Here is a 26,351-nt window from a genome sequence, read left to right on the forward strand (position 1 = left end):
TGCATCTCATCTAAAACTTTGATCCACATTAGTTTTGTAGTATGCTACTGAACTGTAGCATGTGTGGTGTTGGATAGTACAGTATTATATTGCACATTTGACAGCTGCTGCTGGTATTGTGATGGTTGTATAATAATAAAATGCTCTGCGTTGCTCCATGCTGCTTTAGCATTATTGGAGTTGCCAACACTGTTTTCAAAATGGGCACGATAAAGTTTGATTAGATCTTGGAGTCATGTGGAACATGGTGCCAAAGCTGAGCTAGCTTTTTGTCATCAAACTCACTAAGTGTATGGGTGGATTTACGAAAACTCACTCAATCTTTTCGAATTGTCTTGCATTGTCTTTTCTGTCCTACCTGCTTTTTGTTAGTATGGGTTTTGATTCATTTGTTTTCTTGTCCACCAGCAGCAGATCAGAGAGAGCAATGAGAGTCCTGTGGAGACGACCCAGACACATGGGAGCAGTGAGCCCATCACAGGTACCACACACACACTCTTGAGTACAGTTTACACACACACTCTGAGTGCAGTTTACCATTTACATCCGGGTGTGGAGAGACCTGTAATGCTTCCCGGAGGAGAGTGGGATGAACAGTTTGTGGTTGGAGTGAGAACAGAGTCTTTGATGTGCCTTACGCAAGCATCGCTTTCCCTGGACGGCCTCGATGGAGCAGAGTGAGGAACCTGTGATGTGTTTTCACACATCAGTTTTCACCACCCTCTGCAGTGCTTTCCGGTCAGTGGCAGAGCAGTTGCCATACCATACTATGACACAGTTCATGAGGATGTTCTCAATGGTGCAGCAGTAGAAGTTAACCAGATCTGAGCAGACAGGTGGACCTTCTTTAGTCTCCTTAGGAAGAAGAGTAGCTGGTGAGCCTTCTTTATCAGAGTAGAATTGTTGAGGGTCCAAGAGATGTGGACACCCAGAAACATAAAGCTGGTGACACATGTTAGACCCAATAAACACTACATTTATATAACTTTAACGACTTTATTCCAGTTCAGTACAGAGCAACTCCGTAGCTACCATTTCACCTGCGACTGGTCCAACTACCTCATATCCCACAAACACACAGCGCATCCGCTCCCCGGGTCAAAGGTCAAACGTAAGGAGGGAAAATATAAGTTAACAACACACTCCACCTCAGTCCAGTTCATAAGGATGGGGGTGTGAGTGCCAGCTTTAGACTTTGTCGTGGAAAATTCCACTCTTGGACTTTGTAGCAAATCCAAAAAATCTGAAATCTGAAAAATTCAATGATTTTCTTTTGTCAATATTGGGCAGGAACTGGCAAATAAAATCTCTGACTGCAACGGGAGTCCCTTGGACTTATCAAAGGATTTCTTCTTTTAAGCCCCCTGACCTTGAGGAAATCAGTGAAATAATTGACAAGCTAACAGCTAACTAAGACAAGCAGGTCAAGGAGGTGAAACAAAACATACTACAACCACTTGTCCACATTTTCTCCAAGGTTATTCCCTTGTATAAAACAGATGATCCATGTTGCTTTAATAACTATAGACCAATATCAATTCTGCCTTGTTTCTCAAAAGTACTGGAAAAACTGATTTACAGGAGGATTAGCCTCCATTTAGATTCTAATGAAATTCTGTATAAACACCAATATGGTTTTCGAAAAAATCATTCAACTTATATGGCACTTCTTCACTTGATAGACAAGGTTACCTTGGCTCAAACCAAAAACGAATACATTTGTAGTATTTTTATAGACTTGTCAAAGGCATTTGATACTGTTAATCATTCTATTTTATTGGAAAAACTGCATAAATATGTAACTAAATAAGTAACTATTTATCTGATCGAAAACAGTTTGTCTGTGTAAAGGGTTGCAATTCCAACATGGCTGGATTACCCTGTGGTGTTCCACAGGGTTCTATCCTGGGACCTTTATTATTTCTTCTTTATATTAATGATTTGGCCAATGTTTCTAACCTTCTTTCTCCTATTATGTTTGCAGATGACACTACCTTGATTCTTTCACATTCAAATTTCAGTGTTTTAATGAAAGAGGCAAATGCTGGCTTATCTGCATATGCCACTTGGTTCAAATTAAATAAACTATCTTTAAATCTTAAAAAATCTAATTTCATCATTTTTGGAGGTAAAAAATTATACCCTAATGACGTATGTAAAAATAAAATTGAGTCTACAGAGATACCGCAAGTTTCATCAACCAGATTCTTGGGAGTTATTGTTAATGAAACCTTAAAATGGAAGGATCAAGTAGACTGTGTTAGCAAAAAAGTAAATAAATCAATTGGGATAATTAGGAGGGTTAGTCATCTTGTCTCTAGAAATTGCCTCCTCACTCTTTATTATAGTTTAATTTATCCATACCTTTCATATTGTAATTTAGTGTGGGCAAGTACTTTTACTTCCACTATTCACAAATTACTGGTCCTTCAAAAGCGTTTTGTTAGAATTGCAACCTGTTCTGAATGGTGTGCTGCATCTATTCCGTTATTTAAAGAATTGAAAATCCTTGCTGTGAATGATATTAATGTACTTCAAACCTGTGTTTTTATTTATGAAATATATAATTGTAATGGAAAGATTCCTGAGCACTTTAAGTGCTATTTTAAAACTAATTCATAGGTTCACTCATATGGAACGAGGCAAGCTAATGATTTTCACCCTCCTCAACTTAAAACATGTCAAGCTCAATTTTCCATACGTTATAGGGGTGCTAAAATATGGAAAAAAAATTCACATCTGGCCTTGACATTTTTTACTACTTATCATTTTAAAAGATGCCTAAAGGCTAATTTAATTGCTGGTCTAAAGCTGGTTCTCCTGAAGACTTCTGTCATTGTAGTTTCTTCGAATTGCTTACACTGTTTGTTCATACTTTTTCTTTCTTTTTATTTTTTTTTTATTTTAAATTCCTTTTAATTTATATTGTTTAGATACTTTTTGTGGATCTTGTTGTTATGTTACTTTTTTAGGTGGAGGCATCATATAAGCCTGTCTGGGCTTACTGCCTCTTCCTGCACTGATTTATTTTCTTTGTTTCTTCTCTGATTCTGCCTTTATACAAGTGCTAAATAAAATAAAATAAAAAAAGATAGAAGACTTATGACCTGGATATGGCCCTCAGATCAATAGAAAAAGAGGAACAACATGAAGAAAGAAATATCATGAAAAGAGTATCATTATGAAGAGAGACACTTGTAGAATAGGAGAAACGATAATAGTATGCCTGATGGACAATATTCATAAAGTAAATAGAATTAGTTTGAATGCATTGATTACATTAACAATGAAAGTACCTGTGTTGTGCAGGTATTGTAATGTGTCTTGTGTATCTCAAGCAAGCAGGTTGTTGTCAGTGTACCACATTGTTAGGTGCTGGACCTCCTCCCTGTAGACCGTCTCATCATTGTTGCTGATAAGACCAATCACTGTTGTGTCGTCTGAAAATTTGACAATGGTGTTAGAGCCATGTACAGGTGTTCAGTCACAGGTGAAGAGGGAGTAAAGGAGGGGGCTCAGCACACAGCCCTGTGGTACGCCAGTGTTCAGGGTCAGGGTTGAGGAGGTGTGTTTGTATCTAACCGACAGACTGCAATCTGTTGGTTAGGAAGTCCAGAATCCAGTTACAGAGGAAGGTATTGATACCCACTTTACTGAGTTTGGAGGGGAGGATGGTGTTGAATGCTCAACTGAAGCATTCTCACATTTGTGTTGCTTTTGTGGAGGAGGGCAGAGTTAAGTTGAGATGGCATCCTCCATACTCCTGTTCTGGTGGTAGGCGACTTGGAAGGGGTCCAGTGAGGGTAATAAGCAGGTCTTGAGGTGGGCCAGGACCAGCCTCTCGAAGTACTTTGTGATTATGGGGTTGAATGCGACTGGAGGGAAGTCATTAAGGTTCGTTGCAGTGGAGTGTTTTGGCACCGGCATGTTGGAGGTGGTTTTAAAGCATGCACGTGGACAGCTGCTTGGGCTAGTGACAGGTTTTCAGTCCAATATGTCAGTCCAAACCCCACCTCAACTGCACAGCACAGGCTCTGAGGACGCATCTGGGAATGCCATCAGGACCAGCAGCCTAACGTGCATTAGTCCTCCTCAGTGCCATACACACATCAGTGGGGGAGAATGTGTAGGGCTGATGCTCTGCAGAGACAGCTTTGATGGCCACCTCCTTGTTGTCCCTGTCAAAGCGGACCGGACATAGAAGTTGTTCAGCTCATCAGGCAAGGAGGCGTCGACGGTAGGGGGTTTGTGTTCGTAGGTTTGTAGTCTGTGATGGCCTGGATGTCTTGCCATATGTGTAGGGGTCAGAGTTGTTCTTGATGTGATCCTCAATCCTTAGCTTGTGGTTGTGGTTGGCCTTTTTGATACCCCTCTTTAGGTTAGCCCTGGATGAGCTATAGGCCTGAGACTCACCTGATCTGAAAGTGATGTCAGACCTCACTGTTCATCCATGGCTTCTGATGTCAGCCCAATGAAGGATAATAACTGTTAAGGATGTCTGTGTGTGTGTGTGTGTGTGTGTGTGCGTGTGTGTGTGTGTGTTTATGTGTATTTACCATGTATATTTTTATTTTTCAGGCATGGTGACCAGCGACAGTGTTAAGAGAGTCTGGATTTGTGGTGATGGTCTTGTAGCTTTGGCCTCTCGCACGGGAGATCCAATAGCCCAGCTGAGCAAAAATGGCACTAGAGTTAACACATATTGGAAGGGATACATACCAAGCTGGTACAAGCTTGTACCCAAGCTGAAACAGGTCAAATTGTCATTGCCCAATCCAGATATGCTCATCATCCACCTGCAAATAAGGGAAATGAACCCAAAAAGCACAGAGGAACTGTTGATCACCATCAAGAGGAGTCTGACCGCCATACGCGACATCTTCCCCCAGTGCCTGATTGTGTGGTCTGACTTCCTGCAAGAACCCCCCAAGAAAAAAGGCAACGTGGGAAATGTTGACAATGCAGTGGACGGATTTTATGACGTGATTAACCGCAGAGTGCGTGCCATGATGGCTGAACTAGGGGGAGCAGCTATAAGCCATGACAACATTGGGCCTAAACATTATAATCCTAATCTCTGTCATCGGAATGGTCAACGTCTCGAATGCGGTGGTGTGAAAATATTCAAAAACAACATCAACGACTTCATCTTTGAGTGGGAGTGGACGGTTAACCCCACTTCAGAACCCGTCTCATGTTCCACGACCAAGGTGACGTTGACAACCTTTTCCTTGTCTCAGTTCTCAGAAGAGAAACCATATCCTATTCCTTGACTTATTCAAGGCAACAAAAATTATATGTGAAACTTTAAGTCGCGAATCACATTGGAAATAATGAAGCAGCAGCGTTAAGTGTAACATGACGCTCACACCATTATAAGATCTCGTTCCTAAGTTACACAAGCGGTTTATGTTCTGTTATCAAAATTGACAAGTGATGAGCCTTGCGTTACACCAAGTTTGACGCTCAAATTGTTTGATGCTATCATACTGTAACACTGCTGCTCTAACTGTTCCGCTGCAAACATAATCTGCTGGTTGCCACTGGTCAATGTGATCCTCACCTACTGCCGGAGAGGGCCTTGTAAACCTGATTGTTTTGTACTGTTTTGGATGCACAACTCTCCACATTTGAGAGTTGGGTAATCTTTTGATCCATTGAGTTTCTCAGGCTTAAAACAAGACTATTGGCTTCTCTAGGTGTTTCTAATCTAGGAGGTAAGTCTGCAGTTGTTTTGACTGATCTTTGTTTTCCAGCAGCAGCAGGTCAGAGAGAGCAATGAGAGTCCTGTGGAGGTGAACCTGACACATGGGAGCAGTGAGCCCATCACAGGTACCACACTCACACACTCTTGAGTACAGTTTACACACACACTCTGAGTGCAGTTTACACACACACACACACACTCTTGAGTACAGTTTACACACACACTCTGAGTGCGGTTTACACACACACTCTGAGTGCGGTTTACACACACATACTAAGTGCAGATTACACACACACTCTGAATGCTGTTTATACACACTCTGAGTGCAGTTTACACACATGCACTGAATGCATTTTACACACACACACACACACACACACACACTCTCTGAGTGCAGCTTACATACACTCTAAATGCTGCTTATACATACTCTGAGTGCAGTTTACACACACACACTCTGAATGCAGTTTACACACACACTCTGGGCCAGATGAACGTACATTTGCGAACATAGTGTTATCAGTGCCATCGCATGCAGATGTTGTCTTTGTGTAGATTGTGCAAAAGTGCAAAGCAAAGTGACATTAGGTACAGGAAGCAGAGGTGTGGACTTGAGTCACATAACTTGGACTTGAGTTCGACTCGAGTCACGATTTTGATGACTTCAGACTCGACTTGACAAAACTGGATATGACTTGCAGCTCGACTAGGGCTTCCATACAATTGACTCGGACTTTGCCCCTTTGACTTGTAATGACTTGTGGCATGGGTAAAATTATTTGTATCATATCAAAATATAACTATTTCCTGCCCATACCAACTTCAGCAGGCACAAGTTCATCTAACGTTACACCTAAAGCGCAGCGTCACGTTTTTGAGAGGGGGTGGAAGGTTAAACCCACATCAGAATCCGTCTCATGTTCCACGACCAAGGTAAAGTTGACGACCTAAATCAATTCTATTAGACCCAATAAATTAAATAATAAACAGTAAATAATACCATAGGGCTCCTTTAAAACAAGACTATTGGCTTCTCTATGTGTCAACTTTTCTAATCTAGGAGGTAAGTGCAATAGTTTTGACTGATCTGACTGATCTTGACTGATGTGTTCTTGACCTCCAACAGCAGCGGGTCAAAGAGAGCAATGAGAGTTCTGTGGAGGTGAACCAGACACATGGGAGCAGTGAGCCCATCACAGGTACCACACACACTCTGAGTGCAGTTTACACACACACACACACACACACACACACACACACTCTGAGTGCAGTTTACACACACTCTGATTGCAGTTTACACACACGTTATATTGATAATACGTTTTTTAAAACTTTTCGATATGTAAAGTATGATACACATATATATGCAGTTGCATAATACGACACTGACTTGTTTAGGACTCGAAAACAATAAACACTTGGATTTGGACTTGGCCTTGGTAAGACTTGACTTCGACTTGAGACTTGACTCTGACTTCAGCGTTAAAGCCCGTGTTGCAGGTTAACCACTACTGTCGATTAATGGGTACATAAAGCACTCAAGATATGTATATCATTTTTAAAATGTCTCCAAATGGTGTTAAATGCCAGTTTTTGTCATTTTTGGTATTCACAGGTTTTTTAACGCAATTCGGCGATGACGTAACACTTTCAACATAAGTTTTTATATTTACACTTAGAATTTCGTTACAGCATTTATATCACAACTACCCTATGGTCTAACAAAGATAACAACGTCTTCCGATTTTAGTTTAATGCAATTTTCTGAATTTGAGAAGTCTCGTTATGAGGCTACATAATGCGCCTATTCAGTTCAATGCATTCCTTATACAACACTTTTTTTTTTGTTTAGCCTACTGAACAGCACCGAGTGAAAGTCAACATTTTCTTTATATCTAGTGATAGTGATCATGTCGTTAGTTCAGATAAGTAGGCTACCGGGTAAACTTAGTCAGAAGATCTAGAAATATAAAGCATCATGATAGCTATGGGCTAACTTTCCAGTCCCACCTGTGAGCCCTAGCCCCCTAGTTTACAATCGGTGATTATGGCGGGACATTTCTATGAAGTGTCAGAAATGTAAGTGGCAAACACACTTGCCATTATAGGCTACATCGCTTATTGTTTTAGCATGTGAATTTACAGTAGGCCTACAGGCTACTGCTTGTGCTAACACGCAAAAATATCTATTTACCTCTCGCAGCTGCCAGTCGCGTCTGTTGAATCACGTGATGTAGGCTAATTTTTCTACCTGCCTATTTTACCTAGCCTACCCAGCCGACATTTGCTAGGTCATAACTGTAGGCTAGGCCTATATTGTAAAAGTGTTTAATGACAATACTGTCCTAATGTAATGTTAAGTGATAAATAAATTTGGACTGAAACATGCTGCCAAGAGACTTTGGAAACAAAATTCAAATGAGATTTGTGAACCAAACCTTGTGTGAATAAAATGTGAGAGACACCCAAGCGCAAGGAATGGTCAAAGAGTTTTTGCCAGTGATATAACTTTGAAGTATATAAAATAGCTTTTTTTTCTCTTACTAGAAGACGTTTACTATACAAGACTAAAAAGTCATGCTAAAAAGTACAACAATCAAAAATATTAAAATACTGTACCCCAAATAAAATAAGAATTAAAAATAAAAGTATTTCTTAGTTCTTCCCTTGGAAATTAAGAAGCGGCCCTGCGTTGTCTCAATGCTCCGCTTTAAAGGTGCCATGTGTAATGTCCGCTAAAAATCAATTCATACTCCACATTCCATAAAAGATGGGGGCAGTATACCTCCAGAAAGTGAGCTGGTTTAGCCTAGAGTAACAACCGAGACACGTGTATTGCAGTTTGGCTATGTTTATGTTGTCCGCATACTGCCTCCCATGGCCGAAACTGGTATTATGACACCTGTCGGGCTGTGGCTAGTAATTTAGCATGCTAATTCAGGTTGATATCTCTGCAGCACTATACCTTGTTATTTTTTTAATGACATCGCCCTTATTTCTTCTCATTCTTTTGATGCATGTAGCTCATCTTTTGGATATTTTTACCTCAATTCTTACACATGGCACCTTTTAAACTCTCAAAGTCCCCAATTCTCAAAACTCTGCAAACTTTTCTCTCTGTTTTTATACTCTGTGGTCTGACTGGTACGTTGATCATTTCACCCAATTCTGGTTCGAGCAGGTTTTCTGACAGTCGAGTGATTTACCGTGCTACGACCCCCCAAACAGGATACTCATGTCTGCAACATTTACAATTACTTTTCTGGGTACTGTTCCCCTCAGACATCGCTGAGCACCCGGTGTTCTTTTGTGGTTTGTCTAGTGTAGGCTTTGCAAACAGCCTATCCTCGTGTGGTTGCATGAACATTGTGTTCTGCACCTGGTCCTTACAGTCACCTGCATCATTGCCGATATGATTATATGTAACAGATGCCAGCTAGCTTATCTGTGCTTGTGGAACGTTGATAAACCTCACTCCCCGACGCCTCAAGAGTGTTGCTGGCATGCGAGCCAGTAGCCTGGGCTATTGGCTCAATTGTTAGTGCGCTCGCCTCCCGATCCGAGCTGCTGCTGTCCGTGGATTCGATTCCGGGCGTGTGCAGGGCTGAATCGCGCAGGTTCAACACAACGCAGGTTACATATACATCATACAACAAATTCCATTTCAAAACATGAATTAACTTTGCATAAGACAACTTTATATTTATGGTTCATCAAGCTCACTCTATAGCAATCTTCGCATCTACTACAGGTAGTAGGTATGACCATTCAGTAGGTATGACCATTCAACCAGTCAAGCATTTGTTGTAAAATATTGAAATTGTGGGAAGTTTGCATAGCCCAAGCTAAAATGGTTCTTTCGTCCCCCATGCCTGTTTTATTCGTCCCGAACATGAAAATAATTTTTTGCTGAAATAATTCCTGAACGGTTTTGTTCAGAGCTGAACATGCAACTGTATTTGACAAAAGACAGATATAGGTTATTGCTACTGACAAAATAGGGCAGCTGTGGGCTACTGGTTAGCGCTTCGGACTTGTTACCGGAGGGTTGCCGGTTCGAACCCCGACCAGTTGGCACGGCTGAAGTGCCCTTGAGCAAGGACCTAACCCCTCACTGCTCCCCGAGCGCCGCTGTTGAAGGCATCTCACTGCGCCGGGATAAGTGTGTGCTTCACCTCACTGTGTGTTTACTGTGTGTTTCACTAATTCACGGATTGGGTGAAATGCAGACACAATTTCCCTCATATAAGTATATATACTATTCATCAAAATAGTATATATACTTATACTTATAAAATATTAACTTTCAGTGTGGTATGATCTCTTTACAATGTTTAATTAAAAAGTGTTTCAATCGTCCCAGCTGTCCCCTATAGGCTAGTGGTGTCTCATATCCACGGAGAATATTCTCACCCCTATGCCTCTCTGTTTCGAGGGAGAAGGGGAAGGAGAAGAATGAGAAATGGGATTGAGCCTTAGGGTCCCTCTGATAGGAAGTGACATTAGCTACAGGAAACAATAGTCTTTCATCAGGGGTGTGCTTCAAGAAAGGCTTGTTTTTAACAACTAGTTGTTGGTTTTAACGACTAGTGCAGTGCCCGTTCAAGCATGCCATTCCTGTAGAAAACCCGTAGCCCAATTACATGCCCGCAGGTATGTCTGCTTTAAAAATAGCATGGTACAGAAAACATCACTCCAACTAAGCATTCAATAATGAATACTGAATATTATATTAAAATATATTAAGCTATAATTATTTATTTGCAGTAAGCAGAATTTAGCATGGCTGCATGTTACATTTCTACAGATCAGAATGACATAAGCCTAACAGCTGTTTTAAGTGAACTCTATATTATTGTTAAGCTTATTGAATAACTTCCTGATACTGAAGATAAACCATTTTGTGGAATGATGCATCATCGTTTGAAATTTGCAACAATGTGACTCTGGTAGGCTAGCCTAGGCCTAAGTGACATCACACTCGTTTGTCTGCCACTCGTTGTCAGCTGATCGAAATTGCATAAGCCTAAAGCTTAGCCTAATAGCTTAACAATATAGAAGACAAACCATTTTGTAAAAAGATGCACCATCACATGAGATTTGCAACGATGTGACTCAAAAACAGTCTTTGGTAGCATAAGTGATGTCACTCTATCTGCCACTGGTTATCTAGTTGGGTGGCACGTCTTTTGAAACGTCGTTGAATTCGGGACCAGCCTATTGCATGTTTCAATTTGGGACCTTGCAGTCGGGATTGTCGTTTCTTTATTCAGAGTCTCGAGTCCAAAATAGCCAGGGCTATTCGAAGTGTCAGTTTATTGCACATACTTTATATGTAATTTGAATAGCCACTACATATCAGTGTTTGGCGTGTTGTTGCAAAATCTGCGGAATCATTGTGTGCAAGCAAACTGCATACAGGGAGTCTTTATTGTTGAGGTCAGACATGATAATCATGCAAACATCTTGCGTCTTAACCAGTGATTCAGTCCTGCCAAAACTCCGCCAACCCTCTCTGTCTCTGGTCCTGCGCTGTGCTGTGTGAGAGGGGGAGTGGCTACAGTAGAGCGGAGAAAGCCAACGTGTGCTCCTTTTACTGATATATTTAGCAATATTTTTCGCTTTTCTTATCCAAACAACAGCTCATGACGGTAGCAAAACACCGGACTAACGGTTTGAAAACGAACGGACTAACTGTTTGAGAGATATGCGTGTGTGTGTGTGTGTGTGTGCAATATTGGGTGGTTTGACCAAAACGCTTGAGAACAGTTGTTAAGAGCTGTGGGAAATGGTCGCAGGTCGGATTTGAACTCGGCTCCCTGACTGGTCGCAGGTCGGATTTGAACTCGGCTCCCTAACTGGTCGCAGGTCGGATTTGAACTCGCGGCCCTGACTGGTTGCAGGTCGGATTTGAACTCGGGTCCCTGACTGTCCCACAGCTTCCCCTGTTGTTCTCATACAGGGGTTACTTTATCTCGGTCATCGGAAAAAAGCACAACAACCATCTAGTTTGTCATCAATTTGAGCAATATACATTGTGTCAACAGTCTGCTTACAACTATCTGTACTGTGTTGTTTTACCTTTCAGGCGGTGCTACCAGTAAACTTGTTAAAACCGTCTGGATTTGTGGTGACAGTCTTGTGGCTACAGTCTCTAAAAAGACTCCGTTGCCTACGTATAGCAGTAAACTGGGTCCGAATAGCCCCAGGGTGCGGTTCTATTGGAGTGGAGAGCAGGTCCAGAAATGGAAGATGCTGCTCCCTCAGCTAAGCACTCTTAAGCAGAACTGGCCCCCTCCAGATGTGCTCATCATCCACATGAAGGACGACTTCATACACACACGAGACTTCGAGGACATGCTGAGCATCATCAGGAGGGACCTGATCTCCATTTGCAACACCTTCCCCCAGTGCCTGATCGTGTGGTCTGACATCCTGCCGAGATACTCCAAGAAGCAAGGCGCCAAGCCCGTGGAGATGCTGAACACACATCACGGTGTGATCAACGACCGAGCCCATGCCATTGTTGCTAAACTGGGCGGGGCCTTTGTCATGCATAAGAACATCGGGAGCGATCACTATCGGCGGAAGGGCAGTAGCCTCACATGCAACGGAGTAAACGTGTTCAAAACCAACATCCAAGATTTTGTGAATGAGTGGGCGATGGAGGCCACACCTGCATCAAAAAACCCACATCCCTCCTATAGTACAAAGAAGGTAAACTAAAACCCACATCCCTCCTCCTATAGCACAAAGAAGGTAAACTAAAACCCACATCCCTCCTCCTATAGCACAAAGAAGGTAAACTAAAACCCACATCCCTCCTATAGTACAAACACATCCCTCCTATAGCACAAAGAAGGTAAACTAAAACCCACATCCCTCCTATAGCACAAAGAAGGTAAACTAAAACCCACATCCCTCCTATAGTACAAACACATCCCTCCTATAGCACAAAGAAGGTAAACTAAAACCCACATCCCTCCTATAGTACAAAGAAGGTAAACTAAAACCCACATCCCTCCAAAGAAGGTAAACTAAAACCCACATCCCTCCTATAGTACAAAGAAGGTAAACTAAAACCCACATCCCTCCTATAGCACAAACACATCCCTCCTATAGCACAAAGAAGGTAAACTAAAACCCACATCCCTCCTATAGCACAAACACATCCCTCCTATAGCACAAACACATCCCTCCTATAGCACAAAGAAGGTAAACTAAAACCCACATCCCTCCTATAGTACAAAGAAGGTAAACTAAAACCCACATCCCTCCTATAGTACAAACACATCCCTCCTATAGTACAAAGAAGGTAAACTAAAACCCACATCCCTCCTATAGTACAAAGAAGGTAAACTAAAACCCACATCCCTCCTATAGTACAAACACATCCCTCCTATAACTAAAACCCACATCCCTCCTATAGTACAAACACATCCCTCCTATAACTAAAACCCACATCCCTCCTATAGTACAAATAAGGTAAACTAAAACCCTCATCCCTCCTATAGTACAAAGAAGGTAAACTAAAACCCTCATCCCTCCTGTAGTACAAAGAAGGTAAACTAAAACCCACATCCCTCCTATAGTACAAAGAAGGTAAACTAAAACCCTCATCCCTCCTGTAGTACAAAGAAGGTAAACTAAAACCCTCATCCCTCCTGTAGTACAAAGAAGGTAAACTAAAACCCTCATCCCTCCTATAGTACAAAGAAGGTAAACTAAAACCCTCATCCCTCCTGTAGTACAAAGAAGGTAAACTAAAACCCTCATCCCTCCTGTAGTACAAAGAAGGTAAACTAACTAATGACTTTTTCATTGCCTCCGGTGTCATGAGTTCTGCTACCATGAGCAAATAAAAAAAAATATATGATGTCAAGGTGTATTTTCTCCTCTTTAATGTGAGTGTGGAGCAAACAGATTTGCCAAAAAGATAGTCATTTTAGAGTTGCTCGAGTACACACACACACACACAGGTAGTCATTTTAGCGTTGCTTGAGTACACACACACACTAGTCATTTGAGAGTTGCTCGAGTGCTGTTGGTTGGAGGATGCAGGTGTTATTTCGGTGTGTAGAATTTCTCAGATTACCTAACAGTCTGTCTCAAGTCAGAGATATCATTTTTATTTTGGCGTTTTGGGGTTAATAATAACAGCTCAACTTGTGAAAAGATGTCTGCAGTCTGCAATAGTTTTGACTGATCTTGTGTGTTCTTGACCTCCAGCAGCAGCAGGTCAGAGAGAGCAATGAGAGTTCTGTGGAGGTGAACCTGACACATGGGAGCAGTGAGCCCATCACAGGTACCACACACACACACTCTGAGTGCAGTTTACACACACACACACACACACACAGGGTCGGACTGGGAACAAAATTAGGCCCTGGCAATGCCACGCTGGCAAATTTCTCATGGACCGACCCCCCCCCCCCCCCCCAAAAAAAAAAAAAGAAAATCCCCCCCGATTCCTTCCATAAATAACAAACACACAGTATTATGCTGTAGCAACACTTCATAAACTGAACCCAAACATTTAGATTTGGACCTATAGCCTAATCACAACAACACAGGGGTCCGGGGGTGTCTCTTTGGGAATTTTTTTTTTTTATTCTGGTTGCTAATCACACCATTTTAAAATGATTTGAGAGGGACAGGATTCAGGGATAGGCTACTAAAGACAGGCTCATCTTCTGTCTGTCTCACGTCATGTTACCGCATGCATTAAACCACATGACACTGCTTGACTAAATTAAAAATATAGGCTACTGAACATGGACATCGTCATAGTTGACAGAAATGACGTTTTGTGCCAACAACCACAGCCTTTATTTGGTGCTCCTTTCCTTTGGTTATAGTCCGCGATTCACATTAACTGTAGGCTAGGTTACCACAAGTATATATACTAAACATTTTTGCCCAAGTTTGTGTGCCGTCATCACATTTTGCAAAATTAGGCTACCTTCGTTACTAACCTACGATACTTTTTACCTGCATCAACTCGCGATTGATTGTGCATCTAATGTAACACTCGGTGGAGAGACTTCCACTTTCCAAGTTTCACTTTCACTGTCATTGTGAGCTAAAAGTTAGGCTATGCCTACTATATGGGAAATACTTTGAAGTTCCTTTTGAGTAGGATCAGCTCCAAAAATGAATGGGTTTTCTTTAACCTGTGCTAGACTTTTCCACCAAGATGTGCGAAAATTGTAGGCTACCCGTAGTTTCTTTATCAGTGTTTCCCATACATTGACTTATAGATAGATAGATAGATAGATACTTTATTGATCCCCAGGGGAAATTCAAACATTTATTTGCATACATTTATTTGTGGCGGCCCACCACAATATCAACATTGACCACCACACAATGATTTTCCATGCTTAAATCTGGTTAGCATCATACCCACGCTGTGCTAATTTGTTAATTTGTTGTAAACTGTTGCATTCGAGTAAATTCTGCAAACCAACCACCACAAATGGAATTCAATTCTGTGGGAAACAATGTTTATGTTGACAGAACCGCACTACAGTAGCCTACATGGTGCAGTAAATGGAAGCTCTTGGTAGCTCGTGCAACTAACGTGTATAAAAACAATATATTTATGGAATAAAACTACTCTGATTGCTGTTTACGGTTAAACTGCGAGAGGTGTTTGCAGGCTACAACTTTCGATATTTATTAGATAGATATAGATATATAAATACTTTATTGATCCCCAAGAGGAAATTCAAGATATTGCACATCGACAGACCTACGGTTGACTTCAGCCTGTGTCATAGGTTTTTGTTGTGAGGCAAAAAGATCTCGCTTTTGCTGCTTGGAGGACTTTGCTCCGAGTCCTTCTTTGCTAGTGGATGGCGAGCTATCATTTGTGGTGGAGGTATCTGTGTTTTTGGTCACTAGCTTTAGGGCTAGTCCACACGTACGAAACCGATCTTTTTTTCCTCCGTCTTCCCTGAAACCTTATCAAGAATATTTGCGTCCAAACGGATCCATCTCAACAGGACTCAACACGTTACTTCATACCCCAGGCCTATAGGTGGCACTGTTTCTTTACAGAAATTGACCAAAGTTTGTGTGCTTTACAAACAGACAGAATAGGCTATGACAAAATGGCTAGTGCAAGGAAACCAGAATTGTTTGTGTGGACTGATGGTGAACTGTCAACTGTAGTCAACTGGAAAACTAATAAACTTTATTTTACGGTTTGTGAAGGGTGCAGTCCCGTCCTTTATTTGGCTAACGCAGGTAGGCCTACTAATCACCTTTACTTTCTTTGGTTGTAGGATAGTCCGTGATTCACATTAGTTTTGGCTATCACCGCAATTAGGCTACTAAACGCAAGGCTTACCCAAGTTCTAGGGTATTCTGTCGCCACATTTATAATATTGCTATAAAACCTTCGTTAGTAACAGTCAATACGTTTGCCTGCATCAAATCAAATCGCGCATTTGCATTCAGTGTGCTACCAGCTTAACGTGAGTTCTAAGCGTCTTTGGTATGCTTATATCTGATTTCACTCGACTGTGAATGCATGTATATATGTTGTAAGACATGTAAAATAAATGAATGACACTGGCACTACGCACAAAAATAATGTAGCCTAAACTTACACCGCACTTTCCTAATAACTTAAGTTCTCTCGCGTCACTGACAGTAGCTAGAATGCATTAAAAAACACCGGGGAAAAACAGTGTTCAGTCCACCAAGTCATAAGCTATCGGCGCTGCGCAGCACCAGTTGTGATATTTATCTTACGGAGTGTAATCGTAGGTAATGTCATGTATGAAAACTAGTATTGTTAGGCAATACTATAAGTGCAAGTCCAGGGCAGCTGAGGTGTGGCGATGACATCATCGATACGCAAGCAGGATGGGCGGTTTCGCTGTCTAAACGAATTCAAACGGGCTACGGTTTCAGATTTCTCCACTCTGGGACCAGGTTTCAGAAAAGTGCGGTTTTGGGCAGTGCGTTTACAGGATTCGTTTGGACGCTCGGCCAAGACGAAGCAAAACCTCTGCGTTTAACCTAAAAAGCGTCTCTGTGTGGACGGGCCCTTAGATGTGTGTGTGAGATGTCTCGGATGTCGACAAAGTCTTCGCTCCTGGATATAATGTACACATTACATGCACGTTCTTGCCTTGATGAATTTGAAGTTGTGCTTATTCTCCACATTGAAAATGCCAACTTTTCGGATTGCTCCTGACCTCTGCTGTTTCGTTGAATCTCTATTTTAGCTGTTGTGTGTGTGTGTGTGTGTGTGTGTGTGGCACGTGTGCTGGCAAGTGTGTAAAAACACTGGCTCTGATTGGCCATCATGAAACATGACTCTGCCTTAGCCAATCATAATCGCTTACGTCGTTATTAACCCACCTCCTCACTAGCTGTGAGCCAGGGTGCGTTCGGATTACACAGTTTATTCAATCAATGCATAGTAACGCACCGCATTTAACGTCCAGTAACGTTAACGGCGTTGTAACGACGGGAAAAGTAATTAGTTAGATTACCCCTTTAGTGAAAAAATAATGTTGTTACCTAACGCCGTTCTTTTAAACAGGGTTATTACAAACACTGCCCATGGATGGGCCTATTGATGGCCTATATGAGTAACTAAATGGAGCATGACTTACTTAACCTAGCCTATTCTAATTACTTCTTTGGATAAATTCTCTTACTTTTATTCTTAAATACTTGGATGACTAATGCTCTGACACTGACAATGTTACAGTGTGTCTTGTTTACCTACAAGGAAAACAACAGCATGTAGAGTGAGGAGCGTTACACTACTTACCACACCATTCAGTTACACTACCAACACATTTAGAATATAATGACTATTCAGTTTTAGAATAAAATTACTATTCAGTTACACTACCAACACATTTAGAATATAATGACTATTCAGTTTTAGAATAAAATTACTATTCAGTTACACTACCAACACATTTAGAATATAATGACTATTCAGTTTTAGAATAAAATTACTATTCAGTTACACTACCAACACATTTAGAATATAATGACCATTCAGTTACACTACCAACACATTTAGAATATAATGACTATTCAGTTACACTACCAACACATTTAGAATATAATGACTATTCAGTTTTAGAATAAAATTACTATTCAGTTACACTACCAACACATTTAGAATATAATGACTATTCAGTTTTAGAATAAAATTACTATTCAGTTACACTACCAACACATTTAGAATATAATGACTTCAGTTTTAGAATAAAATTACTATTCAGTTACACTACCAACACATTTAGAATGGGTAATGACCATGGGCATAGACCATTCAGTAAAATTATCTGCAGCACTCTGACAAGCCGTATAATGATAATAATAGTACATATTGTTTTTTTGTTTTTTTTTCTTCTTTTTTTAGTCTGAATTGATTGTCTTTCTTCTCTATCTTTCAGTGCCTGCTACTGTAAAATGTCCACCCAAAACGGTGTGGATGTGTGGCGATGCTCTGTCCGATCTGGCCCGATGGATGACGACCGAGCCGCCGCACGGCGTTAAGACGAGTTCCAATAGCACACAGGTGTTCCAGGTCACCACCTGGAGTGCACTCGTGGTCGAGATGACCAGCGAAAATAGACGCAAGTGGCGCCGTCCAGATCTGCTGCTGGTCCACCTGGGAGTGAACAACAACGTGACTAACCCGACGCATCTGCTGAACACCATCAGAAAGGACCTGACCCGCCTGCACAGCGACTACCCCCAGTGCCTGATCGTCTGGTCCAACATGCTGCCCGTGAGCGTGCCCAAAGCGGGCGTGAGGCCTGTGGCAGCGGGCAGAATCAATAACGTGATCAATCGCGGTGCGCTCACTATAGTAACTGAACTGGGGGGAAGGGTTCTCTCCCATGAGAACATTGGGCGTGAACTCTACGGCCCTGATGGCAACTTCCTGTCAGACCAAGGCACTGAGAGGTTGAAGCTGAACTTCCGGCAGTTTCTGCAAGAGTGGGAGCAGGAGGGTCATGAACAGAAACCTGCCTAGAGACCTGCTAATCAATCCCACGATGGACTGTCACATTCAAATAATTCTACAGAGAACACATCGCCACCTCACTGAACTCCGCCCCCCACATCCCCATACATCATCCATGACCACCCCTCAAACCACACCTCACACACACACATCACACACACACACTGCTCAAACCCAAAACACACCACACATCTCACACACACCCCAAACATATCATACACACACAAACACACACTTCAGCCCTTAAATACGACCCCACCACCCCACCTTCACTCACTACTCTACCCTAGTTCACCTGCTCACACCACGGATGGTGTACTTCACCAAGTACACACACACACACACACACACACACACACACACACACACACACACACACACACACACACACACACACACACACACTCTGCCCACGGTCCGTGTACTTCACCACAGACACACACACACCCACACACACACAGCCCAGTCGGTGTACTTCACCATGATATACTTCATATTCAGACTTGATATTCCCCACCTGTGGTGTCTATGTAATAAACATCAAGTTGATGATGATGCAGTATTGCCTGTTTAAAGGTGCTATAGGCTGCAGCACTGAGAACTGTTCTGACCTCAACACTAGCTGTTCTGACCTCAACACTAGCTGTTCAAGCTTTCTGATTTATTTCTGTTATTTTTATATATGTGTATATGTAACGGAAGGTCCTGAGTTTACGTTTTTCTCGTTCCTTGATAATTGTCTTATTTCTGTAGTCAACAAATTGTGTTGTGTACATAATACCCTGAATAAAAGGGGAGTTTGGGAACATGAAAGCCAACATGACTGTTCATTTGTACCACTAAGCTGCCATATACACTAATGACAAACCCCTACAAACATACACACTCCCACCGACAATTGGCATGTAGATCTGGCCTGTAAGATATCCACATTTAGATATGGACATTTCCGACTTTCTATCCGTTCAGAGAATTTACTTGTGCTATGGAACAGAACAATGTCACACGACATTAGGACACAGGAGTCTGTCCTTCTTCCATATTAACTCAGTAGGACACAGGAGTCTGACCTCCTTCCATATCCACTCGGCCCTTCTACATCCTTGTCTTTGAACAGGTGGAGTCACTCAGCCACGGGCTCTGTACAACATCTGCCTCAGGTCTTTATAATTATAAAGGGGAGACCCATACAACATCTGCCTCAGGTCTTTATAATTATAAAGGGGAGACCCATACAACATCTGCCTCAGGTCTTTATAATTATAAAGGGAAGACTTGTACATGGTTATGGATGGCTGCGCCATTTCCCCATTTACTGAGGTGCGCAACCTGGGTGTTATTCTGGACTACACTCTCTCTTTCCGGTCTCACATCAACAATGTCACCAAGTCTGCCTTCTACCACCTCAGAAGCATCTCACGACTCCGGCCTACACTCACACCTTCAGTAACTGAGACACTCATCCACGCCTTCATCACCTCCCGTTTGGACTACTGCAATGGTGTCCTGTCTGGACTGCCCACCAAGGCTCTTAGCAGACTCCAGTATGTCCAGAACTCAGCTGCCAGGGTTTTAACCCACACAAAGCCCTGGCAGCATATCACTCCCATTCTCCAACAGCTCCACTGGTTGCCAGTCAAGTCACGCATCGCCTACAAGATCCTCCTGCTCACCTACAAATCTCTCCATGGACTCTCACCACAATACCTCACAGATCTCCTCCACCCCTATACTCAGGTCACGCTTCCTGCGGTCCTCTGACAAGGACCTGCTGGCCACCCCCCACACCAGGTTGCGGACTTTTGGGGGCAGGGCTTTCTCTGCCAACGCTCCCACACTCTGGAACAGTCTACCACTCCATGTCCGCTCTGCCCGGTCCCTGCCCATGTTCAAAAAGCACCTCAAAACATTTCTTTTCACCAAGTCCTTTGACCCTTAACACCCCCCCCCCCCCTCATCCCCTCATTGTTAAGCGACCTTGGGTACCATGAAAGGCGCTATATAAGTCCAAGTTATTATTATTATTATTATTACTACAACATCTGCCTCAGGTCTTTATAATTATAAAGAGGAGACCCGTACAGCATCTCCCTCAGGTCTTTATAATTATACACCAGCCAATCAAATTAAGCGAACAACAGACGGCACCAGCTAATCAAATTACGGTTATACCTTAAGTCATCTGCATAGCTACCGTCGGGAACACCCACTGGCATGCGTTGACGGAACGCAACTGTGTGTAGAAGCCTTTACAAAGAGGAGACTCGTACAGCATCTCCCTCAGGTCTTTATAAAGGGGAGACCCATACAGCATCTCCCTCAGGTCTTTATAAAGGGGAGACTCGTACAGCATCTGCCTTAGGTCTTTATAATTATAAAGGGATCTTTCGAGTAGTGCTGTAGATCTTTATAGTAGTGTTGTAGATCTTTAGAGTAGTGATGTATATCTTTAGAGTAGATCTTTAGAGTAGTGGTGTAGATCTTTAGAGTAGTGTTGTGGATCGTTACAGTAGTGGTGTAGATCTTTAGAGTAGTGTTGTAGATCTTTACAGTAGTGTTGTAGATCTTTAGAGTAGTATTGTAGATATTTATAGTGGTGGTGTAGATCTTTAGAGTAGTGGTGTAGATTTTTAGAGTAGATCTTTAGAGTAGTGTTGTAGATCTTTACAGTAGTGTTGTAGATCTTTAGAGTAGTATTGTAGATATTTATAGTGGTGGTGTAGATCTTTAGAGTAGTGTTGTGGATCTTTAGAGTAGATCTTTAGAGTAGTGTAGATCTTTAGAGTAGTGGTGTTGATATTTTGAGTGTAGATCTTTACAGTAGATCTTTAGAGTAGTGTAGATCTTTACAGTAGTGTTGTAGATCTTTAGAGTAGATCTTTACAGTAGTGTTCTAGATCTTTACAGTAGTGTTGCAGATCTTTACAGTAGATCTTTAGAGTAGTGGTGTAGATCTTTAGAGTAGTGTTGTAGATCTTTAGAGTAGATCTTTAGAGTAGTGTTGTAGATCTTTAGAGTAGTGATGTAGATCTTTACAGTAGATCTTTAGAGTAGTGGTATAGATCTTTACAGTAGTGTTGTAGATCTTTACAGTAGATCTTTAGAGTAGTATTGTAGATCTTTAGAGTAGATCTTTAGAGTAGTATTGTAGATATTTATAGTGGTGGTGTAGATCTTTAGAGTAGTGGTGTAGATATTTAGAGCAGTGTTGTAGATCTTTACAGTGGTGTTGTAGATCTTTAGAGTAGATCTTTACAGTAGTGTTGTAGATCTTTAGAGTAGTATTGTAGATATTTATAGTAGATCTTTAGAGTAGTGGTGTAGATATTTAGAGTAGATCTTTACAGTAGATCTTTAGAGTAGTGTTGTAGATCTTTACAGTAGTGTTCTAGATCTTTACAGTAGTGTTGCAGATCTTTACAGTAGAGCTTTAGAGTAGTGGTGTAGATCTTTAGAGTAGTGTTGTAGATCTTTAGAGTAGATATTTAGAGTAGTGTTGTAGATCTTTAGAGTAGATATTTAGAGTAGTGTTGTAGATCTTTAGAGTAGATCTTTAGAGTAGTGATGTAGATCTTTACAGTAGATCTTTAGAGTAGTGGTGTAGATCTTTAGAGTAGTGTTGTAGATCTTTAGAGTAGATCTTTAGAGTAGTGGTATAGATCTTTACAGTAGTGTTGTAGATCTTTACAGTAGATCTTTAGAGTAGTATTGTAGATCTTTAGAGTAGATCTTTAGAGTAGTGTTGTAGATCTTTACAGTAGTGTTGTAGATCTTTACAGTAGATCTTTAGAGTAGTATTGTAGATATTTATAGTGGTGGTGTAGATATTTAGAGCAGTGTTGTAGATCTTTACAGTGGTGTTGTAGATCTTTAGAGTAGATCTTTAGAGTAGTATTGTAGATATTTATAGTGGTGATGTAGATCTTTAGAGTAGTGGTGTAGATATTTAGAGTAGATCTTTACAGTAGATCTTTAGAGTAGTGTTGTAGATCTTTACAGTAGTGTTGTAGATCTTTAGAGTAGATCTTTAGAGTAGTATTGTAGATATTTATAGTGGTGGTGTAGATCTTTAGAGTAGTGGTGTAGATATTTAGAGTAGATTTTTAGAGTAGTGTTGTAGATCTTTACAGTAGTGTTGTAGATCTTTAGAGTAGCTCTTTACAGTAATGTTGTAGATCTTTAGAGTAGATCTTTAGAGTAGTGTTGTAGATCTTTAGAGTAGATCTTTACAGTAGTGTTGTAGATATTTATAGTGGTGGTGTAGATATTTAGAGTAGATCTTTAGAGTAGTGGTGTAGATATTTAGAGTAGATCTTTAGAGTAGTGTAGATCTTTAGAGTAGTGGTGTAGATATTTAGAGTAGATTTTTAGAGTAGTGTTGTAGATCTTCACAGTAGTGTTGTAGATCTTTAGAGTAGCTCTTTACAGTAGTGTTGTAGATCTTTAGAGTAGATCTTTAGAGTAGTGTTGTAGATATTTATAGTGGTGGTGTAGATATTTAGAGTAGATCTTTAGAGTAGTGTTGTAGATCTTTACAGTAGTGTTGTAGATCTTTAGAGTAGCTCTTTACAGTAGTGTTGTAGATCTTTAGAGTAGATCTTTAGAGTAGTGTTGTAGATATTTATAGTGGTGGTGTAGATATTTAGAGTAGATCTTTAGAGTAGTGTAGATCTTTAGAGTAGTGGTGTAGATATTTAAAGTAGATCTTTAGAGTAGTGTAGATCTTTAGAGTAGTGGTGTAGATATTTAGAGTAGATTTTTAGAGTAGTGTTGTAGATCTTTACAGTAGTGTTGTAGATCTTTAGAGTAGCTCTTTACAGTAGTGTTGTAGATCTTTAGAGTAGATCTTTAGAGTAGTGTTGTAGATATTTATAGTGGTGGTGTAGATATTTAGAGTAGATCTTTAGAGTAGTGGTGTAGATATTTAGAGTAGATCTTTAGAGTAGTGTAGATCTTTAGAGTAGTGGTGTAGATATTTAGAGTAGATTTTTAGAGTAGTGTTGTAGATCTTTACAGTAGTGTTGTAGATCTTTAGAGTAGATCTTTAGAGTAGTGTTGTAGATCTTTAGAGTAGATCTTTACAGTAGTGTTGTAGATCTTTAGAGTAGCTCTTTACAGTAATGTTGTAGATCTTTAGAGTAGATCTTTAGAGTAGTGTTGTAGATCTTTAGAGTAGATCTTTAGAGTAGTGTTGTAGATATTTATAGTGGTGGTGTAGATATTTAGAGTAGATCTTTACAGTAGATCTTTGGAGTAGTGGTGTAGATCTTTACAGTAGTGTTGTAGATCTTTAGAGTAGATCTTTAGAGTAGTGTTGTAGATCGTTACAGTAGTGGTGTAGATATTTAGAGTAGATCAGAGAGAAGAGCTGCATTTAAGTAAGTTATTAAAACCAACCATTTGCATTTGAACAGCACAACAAAGCACCCAGAGACACCATTTTACAGCGGGGGATGCTCACATGACCTTGGCGAGTAAAATGTGAAATGACATACAGCTGATCAAAAGCTGTTAAAAACAGCTGTTAAAAACAGCACTCACCGACGCACTTATTCTTACTGTACTCTGTTTTTTTTTTTTTTTTAACTGTCCTAAAATTGTGAGAATTGTTCTAACACTTACTGTTTACCATGTTGTTAGTCGCTTTGGTTAAAAAAGCGTCAGCCAAATGTAATGTAATGTAATGTAATGTAATGATCATGCCCACATCTAACGTGTTTATTGCACATTGGTTATCCTATCCAAAGCAGTTTCTGTGCTGTGTTTAAGATATCGAAACTCAGATTGAAATGCCTCAAAATGATCACTGTCTTTAAGGTGGTCCTGGAGTTAAGCTGCCACTGCCCTCTCAAGGACTCTATAGACAGGTTTCCCGTTTACCAACAAAACTAGATGCGCGCGCAGCCGTGGGGCAGAAGACGCTCGGTGGCCGTCCACAACCTAAATAGTCGGCTGCTGTAAGCTACAATCGGATTTTTTTGTATACCCCTGTTGTCTCAATGATAATAACATCTCATTTCAGACTATATTTCAAAGTTTGCCGTTCATTTGCATTATTAATATAACATCGTATTTTGTCATTTTTGGCAAATACATGCATTCCGTTAGGGATATTGAACATATTTAACATTCTCTAACCATCGTGATTTGGAATTGGTGCAGTTTTCAGCACAAAAACTCATTTTATTCTTTTCATGGACAGCACTGCTCTACGCTGTTCTATGGTGCTTTCTGCCTCTTAGTTGCGCACGCATGTTTTCGTGACGTTGCATAGAAATCCATGTATACAAACAGGCAGATTGGATATGGGTTTATAATAATAATAATAATAATAATAATAATGATAAGGCGATTTATATAACAACAACAACAATAATACTATTATAATACATTTTATTTATAAGCACATTTCATGTTGCCCAAGGACACTGTAAAATAAAAAAAAAATCCAAGGCCAATATACAAGCAAATTCACAAACATAGAACACACTGTTCACCAATCAAATATTCAACACAGAACATAGGGAACAGAAGACATGGTGTGAACAGCAATACAATATGTATAACTTATAATATAACAAAATATGTCTATATTAATGTGTGTGGGCAATAAGATGTGCATATTGCGACAACCTTTATCCATATTGGAATCACAGGAGCTTCACTGATGATCCACGACCTAAACCAAATCCAGGAAAGAGTGGAAAACTGAATTTGTTCTGGACTTTCCAGATGAGGGTGACTGTGTCAGTGACACTATAGAAGGCCAGAGTGCCAGCCCTGTAGTCCACACACACTCCTATTCTGGAGCTCGTCACTTGAGGAACTTTGATCTTCTCATCATTGTGATAGACACAACAGCTAGTGCGGGAGAGTTTCAGCGCCCAGGACAGAATATTTGACCCAAACTTAACATCAACCCGTTTTTTCCAGCCTTGGTTGTCAAATGAGAGTGATATACAAACACTTCCACTCCACTCAACCTCAAAGTAGCGGCGTTCGGAAATGCTCTCCCAACACAGCACCTGGAAACATTTCTCAACAAATCTTCGTGGGTTATGTGGATATGGCTGGTCTTGGTCACTCCATTCCACCTTCCTGTTGTTCTCCATCAAATAGAGCTTCTTGTGTGCCGTGTTTGGATTCAGAGTGAAGAGCCGATAACCTTGGAGGAGAACATGTTTCAGGGGTTTAAATCTCTAAAAGTACAAACATGGGACATTAGCTTGCACATGGATTAAAGGAGAATTTTTCACATGGATCTCCGTTTCTCGAGGTCACTGAGTACCCTGGAAATCCAGAGTTCTCGCAAGAGCACAATGGAATTGTCTCTGCGAAACACTCTGGCAATGTTACTTTTTCCCCTTGCATCCCGTGGAACCGTTCGTAACGTTCATGAGCAGCTACAGTGCCACTCTCTGGGGGCATGTTCATGAGTAGCTACAGTGCCACTCTCTGGGGGCATGTTCATGAGCCCCCATGTTCATGGCCCCATAGCACTGTCTGGCTGCATTAGCTGTTGGCTGCAGCAACTTCAAATAGGTAAAACCGATTGGTTTCAGGTTTTTTCGTACCAGCAGTACTCGGTGACCTTGATAAAATGGAGATCCATGTGAAAAAACGCCAGAATTC

General features: G+C 41.0%; 2 protein-coding genes across 22 annotated transcripts in view; one reads left to right on the forward strand and one right to left on the reverse strand.

Moving 5' to 3' along the window:
• The window catches only part of LOC121685735, a 44,714-nt gene extending 25,620 nt beyond the window's left edge, over nt 1-19,094 (forward strand). For 4 of the 12 annotated variants that reach the window (XM_042066457.1, XM_042066468.1, XM_042066464.1 and 1 more), the window contains 8 exons: nt 409-481; nt 4,579-5,210; nt 5,757-5,832; nt 6,534-6,640; nt 6,834-6,906; nt 11,796-12,424; nt 13,937-14,012; nt 18,142-19,094. In XM_042066457.1, coding sequence (XP_041922391.1) covers nt 409-481; nt 4,579-5,210; nt 5,757-5,832; nt 6,534-6,640; nt 6,834-6,906; nt 11,796-12,424; nt 13,937-14,012; nt 18,142-18,728 — 2,253 coding nt within the window. In that variant the 3' untranslated portion in view covers nt 18,729-19,094. The remainder of the gene's footprint in view (nt 1-408; nt 482-4,578; nt 5,211-5,756; nt 5,833-6,533; nt 6,641-6,833; nt 6,907-11,795; nt 12,425-13,936; nt 14,013-18,141) is intronic. The other 8 variants (XM_042066462.1, XM_042066460.1, XM_042066459.1 and 5 more) reach the window with 8 other exon arrangements.
• Nucleotides 19,095-25,095: 6,001 nt separating this feature from the next.
• LOC121685730 overlaps nt 25,096-26,351 on the reverse strand; it is a 61,293-nt gene continuing 60,037 nt past the window's right edge. For all 10 annotated transcript variants that reach the window (XM_042066438.1, XM_042066437.1, XM_042066441.1 and 7 more), the window contains one exon: nt 25,096-25,884. In XM_042066438.1, coding sequence (XP_041922372.1) covers nt 25,370-25,884 — 515 coding nt within the window. In that variant the 3' untranslated portion in view covers nt 25,096-25,369. The remainder of the gene's footprint in view (nt 25,885-26,351) is intronic.

This window comes from Alosa sapidissima, chromosome 16 (genome assembly GCF_018492685.1).
Source record: "Alosa sapidissima isolate fAloSap1 chromosome 16, fAloSap1.pri, whole genome shotgun sequence".
In the NCBI taxonomy this organism is placed as follows: Eukaryota; Metazoa; Chordata; class Actinopteri; order Clupeiformes; family Clupeidae; genus Alosa; species Alosa sapidissima.